Source organism: Microtus ochrogaster, chromosome 5, assembly GCF_000317375.1.
Source record: "Microtus ochrogaster isolate Prairie Vole_2 chromosome 5, MicOch1.0, whole genome shotgun sequence".
Classification (NCBI taxonomy): Eukaryota; Metazoa; Chordata; class Mammalia; order Rodentia; family Cricetidae; genus Microtus; species Microtus ochrogaster.
Window position 1 is genome coordinate 48,721,292 of NC_022012.1, and position 7,469 is coordinate 48,728,760.

The 7,469-nt window shown below is 46.4% G+C and overlaps 2 protein-coding genes across 2 annotated transcripts in view; both read right to left on the reverse strand.

Annotated features, from left to right (window-relative positions):
* The window catches only part of Cib2 (calcium and integrin binding family member 2), a 17,327-nt gene extending 14,178 nt beyond the window's left edge, over positions 1 to 3,149 (reverse strand). The window contains exon 1 of the mRNA XM_005347372.2: positions 2,934 to 3,149. Within this exon, the coding sequence (XP_005347429.1) occupies positions 2,934 to 2,984 (51 nt within the window). The 5' untranslated portion in view covers positions 2,985 to 3,149. The remainder of the gene's footprint in view (positions 1 to 2,933) is intronic.
* A 2,372-nt stretch (positions 3,150 to 5,521) lies between these two features.
* LOC101996663 (60S ribosomal protein L36a-like) lies at positions 5,522 to 5,897 on the reverse strand. The gene has a single exon (XM_005347519.2). The coding sequence runs from the start codon at positions 5,895 to 5,897 to the stop codon at positions 5,535 to 5,537; it is 363 nt and encodes a 120-aa protein (XP_005347576.1). The 3' UTR covers positions 5,522 to 5,534.
* Between the last annotated feature and the right edge of the window lie 1,572 nt (positions 5,898 to 7,469).

The following is a 7,469-nucleotide window of genomic DNA, read 5'->3' on the forward strand; positions in this document are numbered from 1 at the left end:
GCGGTGGCGGGGAGGAGGCGGAAATCCTCAATAAATAAATAAATTTAAAAAAAAAACAAAAAAAAACAAAAAAAAACCACCACCAGTAAAGCTTTATGAGACAAAGAACTTTCAAAAAAAAAAAAAAAGACTTAATTTTGCCTCCAAACGTATGTGCCACCTATCCCCCTTTCTCTCCAGCACTTCCAACCCCCTCCTCCTCCCTCTCTACTCAAGAGCTGTCTGGCATCTGCTTCCTATCTACCTGGCCTGCCTACAGTAGTGGTCAGGAGCCAAGACGCTATCTGTCCCATCCGAAGGAGAGGTTGCTCCTCTCTGGCTCTGCCAACCCAGCCTGGGAAGAGTGCTACCAATTACCACGTGGCTGGAGGTCAGGCTCCAGAATGACCTTAGTTGACCCCCATAACGACCCTGTGACATAAGTATAGCTGGATTAGGAAGGATTCCCACCATAAGGAGAACACCAACTTCTTCACTCCCATAGCCTCGGCTGTCCAACTACAACTTGAACCCAGGACTTCAGAATCCCTATGTGGAGTTCTTTGCCCTCCTAGAACTGTATGTTGTATCTGTGTTAGTTTATTCCTTCCTTCCTTCCTTCCTTCCTTCCTTCCTTCCTTCCTTCCTTCCTCCCTTCCTCCCTAAGCCACGTCTGTGCCTAGACCAGGCTTCATGGGAAGAGAGGAGTGTAGACAGCAACATTACCCAGTAGGAACTATTCAGGGGCCAGAGAAAGGACTGGAGAGGTACATGCGTCATAGGCCTGTTGAGTACTCCCAGGTGAATGGACCAGGATGAGGTCAAGGAGCCCTCCCTGAAGATATGAGGCCTACACAGACTGTTGGTGAGGAGCTCACAGGATACCAGCAGCTTGACTGCCTGAGGCTAAAGTAAGAAATGAGGTTGGGGACCAGCTGAACCCAGACCAGGCTAGGCTGAGCCCTGCTCCAACTCTGTTCACCATCCCAAGTCACCAGAATTACCTGGAGAGAGGTGGCTATATCTGTGTTTTAGAAAGTTCCCTGCTAGAGCTGGACATAATGTTTCTGTTGGAACATTCATCCAGGTCCACTGAATGGCTTCTTAGGGTTTCCGATGGGGGCCCGGCTAGGACAGAGCCAATTCGACTCTTTGCCCACGATTTTCATAGTGAGGGCTATGCTGTTTCTTGAAAGAAAGATGAAGTGAGGAGGGAGAAGAAAGTGGGGGATGACAGAAGGAGAGAAAGAAGAAAAGAGGGACAAAAGACAAAGACTGTGGCTGGAGTCAAGGACCCAAGGCAGGGGAGGAAGCTCCAGCTAGACCTCGGTCTCCAGGAGACGTCAGAGGGCTGGCCAGAGTCTAGTTCCTGAGATGGAGCAGGGGATCTCAAGGTGAGAGGCAAAGCAGGCGGAGTCACAGGGCTTGCTCTTAATTGAAAACACAAGCTGAAGGACAGCAAAGAGCTGGAGTGGCCGGAGGCATGTAGTGGGTTCTGGGGAGGGCAGTGGTCCCTATGTGTGTGGGGGAGGCAGGGGGGTTGGGGGTGCCGTACAAATAAGGGGGCTAAACTCTGGGAATCAAGGGCATCTGAAGAGCAGAGAGTAGGGCATCTTGCTTGGGAAAGGAAGTTCCAGGAAACACAGAGTTACTTGGAAGGGGACTGGAACTCAGGTGCCCCCACCCAGCCCTGGTTGGCTGTCCTAGAGAGCCAGAGGCAAGGAGATGTGGGGCTCTCATGTTCATGGCTCTTGTTTCTCTGGCAGGGTCTAGCGAAGGATCAGAACTCAACACTGGACAGGGTCTGACTAGTAATCCAATACCAGGCTGGTCTGAGTGGAGATGCAGGCTCCCCACCGTCACCAGGCTACCCTTTTCTGGTTTCAGCTGCTTGCCTGCATCTGCCTCCACCTAGAATGATGCCTCTAGAACTTGCTGGGCAAAATCCTCATTTCCCAAGGCCCTGAGCAAGCTCTGCACGCTTCTGGACCTTCCAGTCAAAGCGAGGGTTCCCTTCCTAGTGTCCCCCCCAGCTCAGTAGGGCTCTTCTTCAATACATAGTCTACCACTTGGGTGGCACTGGAGGTAAGTTCTTCTTACTAATTTAATATTCATGACAGTTACAGACATCTAAGGTAGGAATGAATACCCATGAGGAAACAGTCCTACCCAATCTGTTTAGACTAGACAGAAGCTTCACAGTGGAGCCTTGAAAGATGGGAGACACTACTTAGAGACGCGAGAAAGGCATCCCGTGCCGAGGAAACTGCCTGAACCTGGCCAGTGGGGAAACTGACTAAGGCAGATGGAGTACAGGGTTCAGGATGTGGACACGTGGCAGGGAGTGGGGGGCGACTACCGCAGACGAGGTGAACTAGACTCTGGACCAGTCAGGGAATGAGCTTTCCTCCTATACCAAAGAAAAGTCTTCACGTGGTTGGGGGCTCTGGGATCACCGCTATGAATACTAGCTCGGAACCTGGCAGAATCTGGGGTAAGAGTGGCTACTGGAGCACAAAGTAAGTTGAGAGATGCGGCTATGTAGATTCCTTCCTCCAGTTACTTCCATACTAGAGTCACAGAAAAACCCCAACAGATAAACAACACACCCCAACCTGTAACTGCATTTGGGGCCTCTTGTCCTTCCCCTACTCCAAGACCTTTCTGGAATGGGGGTCATGCCCCGTATGCTGGGAAGAATCGCTTGAGTTCAGCCTGAGAGGGTAGGAGAGAAGGTTAATGAGAGAGAGAAGTGGGGTGAGGCGCATTTAACAGAATCCTCTAATTGGAATGCTCTCATTTCCCGGCCTGGGAAACTGAGGCTCATCGCAGGGAAGTCATCCACCCAAGGTGACGCTGCGCGCCGAAGGCAGCGGCACGGTTTGAACCTTAGTGACTCCGCTTTCGCGAGGCCTCGGGGAAGGACTACAGGGGCCGCGACGCGCCTGGCTCACCTGGTAGTTGTCCAGCTGCTCTTCAGTGAAGATGGTCTGCTTGTTCCCCATGGTGGCCGCGGCGTTATCGATGGCCGCGGCGTCGTCTCTCGCCCTTTTGAGCGCCGCTTCCCATCGGCGGCTTCTGGAGCCCCGAGCGCGGCGCCCGCGGCCCTTGCCAGCCTGGCGGCGGGCAGCGTCGCCAGCCTAGCCTGGCCCGCTTGGCTCAGTCCCGCAGTTCAGTGGGAGGGACGCGGGGGCTGGGAGGCAAGGCGGGGCCTGGGTGGGGGCGGGCCTAGGGTTAGGGCGGGGCCAGAGGCGTGGCGGGGGCGGAGGAGCGCCTGGCGGGAAGGAGGCGGGGCCTTAGGCCAGTCTAGACGGAGCAGGGAGGTGACTTCTCCCCAGGGACAGTCAGTCTGTGCTACTGCAGTGCACTGGGATGACCAAGCGGTGGCCTCGGAGGGCTGCCTGACTCCTGACCACCCAGCACTTCTGACCGGCAGGGTCATGCCTGAGAACAGCGTGGGCAGGAAAATCCCATGGAGCAGTGTGATAGAATTGGCACAGTCCTGGGTCTCTGATGGAGTGTGTGGGCCCAGATTGAGAATGAGAGTGCTATTGAGTTTGGCAAGATCACAACCTACTTCCCAAGTCAGGTCCGTCCTCAACAAAACATTCGAAAGAACCAAAATAAAAGTTAAAAGCAGAAAAAGGAAGTTTTCTTCAATGTGGTCACATTGGGAAGAGGGACAAAGAGGTCCAGCGAACCCAAGTCTGCCTTTGGAATCCTAAACTAAGATCAAAAACTAAAGGGCTAAGGATGTGCATATCTAAGCAGTCCTGGTCAAGGTGTGCCCACCACTGACCCAACATTGTTTTAAAACTCTTTCCAGGAAAAAGAGGTAGGTGGATCATTGTGAGTTCACGTCCCAGCCTGGTCTACATAGTGAGTTATAAGCTAGCCATGTCTATACATTAAGACATTAACTCAAAAAAAAAAAAAAAACAATAACTAAAAAAGAAAAAAAGAAATCCCTCTCTAAAAGACAAAGCCCTCTCTTGCTGGTGCATTTTCCTTCTCCCAGGATGAGATTTCTGTGGAAGTCTCCATTTCTTTGGGGTCCATTTTTTCAACAGTCTGACAAGTGTCTCTTTAGAGCCCCATGGTGGTGGCATATGCCTTTAATCCCAGTACTCAAGAGGCAGAGGCAGGTAGTCTCTGTGAGTTCAAGGTCGGCCTGGACTACAAGAGCTAGTTCCAGGACAGGCACCAAAAACTACAGAGAAACCCTGTCTCAAAAAACAAACAAATAACATGGCAAAAACAAGTGCTTCTTTAGAGTATCTTCATTTCTGCCAGTCTGGTTAAAATAGGACCTAGATAGGGCCTGTTTCTGCCACCTATGTTGACCTTGGATAAGCCCTTCTCTTGCCAACCCCTTTGCAGAAGAGCAGGTCTGAGGCCCTGACCACTGAAACCCTCTTGGAGGGCGGGAGTTGTGGCTAAGTGGTAGAGCACTTGCAAAGTGATCAGGAGACCTTGGGTGACATCCCCCAGCAGGAAAAGGTGACGGGGTAAGGTAAAGGCTTGAAGTCTGGCAAGCACCTGACCTTTGACCTGAAGTGTGTAAGGCATCTGAGGCCCTCCAGGTTCCTCAGGGAGGAAGACAGTTTCCTTGTTTTTTTGTTTGTTTGTTTGTTTTTGTTTGTTTGTTTTTTCTACTTGAGAAAATTCAAAAAACTTACTAGATCTGGAGAAGTGTGAAAAAGGCCGTGATGCTTTCTTGGGATTTTAATTAAATGCATTGTAAGAAAAAATAAAACCATCTCAGTCTGATTCTGAACACTAATTTGGCATAGAGGAGTTTTTCGTCAGGCAAACTGCACAACCAACTGGGCATGGAACTCCTTATGAAGAAACAAAGCCTAGAGACAGGTGGCACACGCCTTTAATCCCAGCACTCAGGAGGCAGAAACAGACAGATCTCTGAGTTGGAGGCCAGCCTGGTCTACAGAGTCAGCTCCAGGACAGCCAGGGCTATTATACAGAGAAACCCTGTCTTGAAAAACCTAAAGGGGGGTTGATATTTGTGCCAAATATAAAAAAAAAATTGACTGATAAGATACAAGCCTCAGAAAACCTATTAATGAAACTAAGAAAAGCGCTCACACAGAGACAGAGGAGTTTAGACCAGAACCTACTGCACCATGGCATGTTGAAACTGAAGAGGAAGAGCCCAAAGTTATTAGAAAACCAACCCTCATTTATCCAGTTACCATACAAGAAAGACCACCAGTTAAGGTCATTATGGAAAAAATACCTGTACAAATTAAGATGGACAATGCTCCAGCTTATATTTCTAGTAGTGAAACCGTATTTTTTATATATTATAACATAAAGCATATTACAGGATACCACACAATCCTTTAGGACAAGCAGTTTTAGAAAGATCTAATTGTACTTTAAAAGATATGCTTAATAAACAGAAAGGGGTAATAAAGACTCCCAAGAGATAGATTACACAATGCTTTATTAACTTTAAATTTTTTTATCAATAACTTTATTTTCTAACAGGTAATTTTCCTATTGCTTCGGCATTTTCCTCTCAGAAAACACAAGTTTTAGAACTGGATCACTTGGCCCTTTCTCTTCTTGGCTCCTCCCAGTTCAAAATGCTTGCATCTCTTAATGGCCAGCATCCTCTTGGACCTGCAGTTGGGCTCCACACACTCAAGCCTGAGCAAGATCTTTGTGGTTTGGGCCTTCTTCCGGAAAATTGACTTTGTCTGCCCACTGTAACCACTCTGCTTCCAATTGTAGCGCCGCTCCCCTTGGGCGTACAGGGAATCCTTGCCCTTCTTATACTGGGTCACTTTGTGAGGTCGATGCTTGCCACATTTCTTACAGAAAGTCCTTTGGGTTTTGGGTACATTGACGATCTTTGCAGTAGAGCGAATACCCAATGGAAACGAGAGACCCAGCATCCGAAAGAGCCGCCTCCACCGTGCGAGCTGGACCTGAAGCTTAACTTTAAATTTTTAAATTCTATTGATAAAGGAATGACAGCTGCAGAGAAACATTGGATAGTATTTTTAAACTGCTGAATTAAATCAACCAGTATACTTTAAAGATGTATTGACCTCAGAATGGAAACCAGGATATGTGTTATGTTGGAAAAGAGGTTTTGCCTTTGTTTCCAAGGGAGAAAAAAAGGTATGGACACCAACAAGATTGATAAAGATTAGATTCAAACAAGAGAGACCTCTTGACTAGGAGAGGCAATAGTTCATCAAACAGCATGGTCATTCAATTTACACTAACTTCTAAGACTAACAAATACCTTTCATTTGATTAAATATTATTTGGCAAAAAGGGAAACTCCCCAAAGTTAGTGTTTGCCTTTGTCTTTCTAGAAGAATAAAAGTATCCAATTAAGGAATCTGAAGACTATTGGACAAATGAGACATCGAAAGAAAGATGAATCATCAAGAGGAAATGTCCCAAGAAAAAGAATAACTTGGCATAATGGTATAGCACACTTCCAACAGGATAAAATTTCATAAATCTTCTCAAATGTTTGTTTTTACTGTTATCTACAGACAAATTAGGCAAATGATCTTTTTGTAGTCCCAATTTTTTTAAAATATTTATTTATTTATTTATTTATTATGTATAGAATATTCTTTCTGTGTGTAATGCCTGAAGAGGGCACCAGACCTCATTACAGATGGTTGTGAGCCACCATGTGGTTGCTGGGAATTGAACTCAGGACCTTTGGAAGAACAGGCAATACTCCCAACCGCTGAGCCATCTCTCCAGCCCTGTAGTCCCAATTTAATTTAAAATTAAAGCTGGCATTAGAGGTAGAGTATTTTTTCCTTCTCTAAATCCAAGTAATTTGTTTTAAAAAAAATCCAAAATCTCTGTCTCATGTCAGAAGAGTCACCTGGTATGGGACAGAGAAAAAAAAAACAAAATAAAGGGACTATTCTATTGCCATTAATCTCATTATCCTTTGGATTTATTTTGACTCTTTAGAACTTTCCTAAGGAATAATAACTATCTCAAAATTTATAAGGTTATTATATATATTTAAACTTTCTGTCGTGATATTAATGATCATATAGAGTACTAACTGACTTTAGAAATAGCTCCATCTATTCCCACACATGATTTCGGGCTTGAGTCTGAAGCAGGTAACTAGGAATTAAGTTGGTGTACCCTGAATGAACTTAAGAAACTGTCGTCCTTTAACTTCTCTGAGATCTGCTACATAAGACATTTAAAAGTTTAAGGTTTCTGCAGTGAACTGTGACCATTCCTAACAGACCTTTGATGTCTCCAAAAGGATGATGTGGCCCCACAATAATTATTCCACCTAGATGGTGTTAATACCACTAATCTGACAAACACCACCCAAGGATCAGCTTTGGACTAAACACTGCTCAGGAAAACTTCAAAATGGTTAGCTAAAATGGTCTAGTCTTATATACTACTCCAGCCAGGACTTCAGATAAGCCCTGCACTTTCCCATCACACAGAGACTGGACCACAGC

What these genes read in the sequence shown, in the direction of transcription:
- LOC101996663 (XM_005347519.2), bottom strand. Translation starts at nt 5,897, where the DNA reads ATGCTGGGTCTCTCGTTTCCATTGGGTATTCGCTCTACTGCAAAGATC.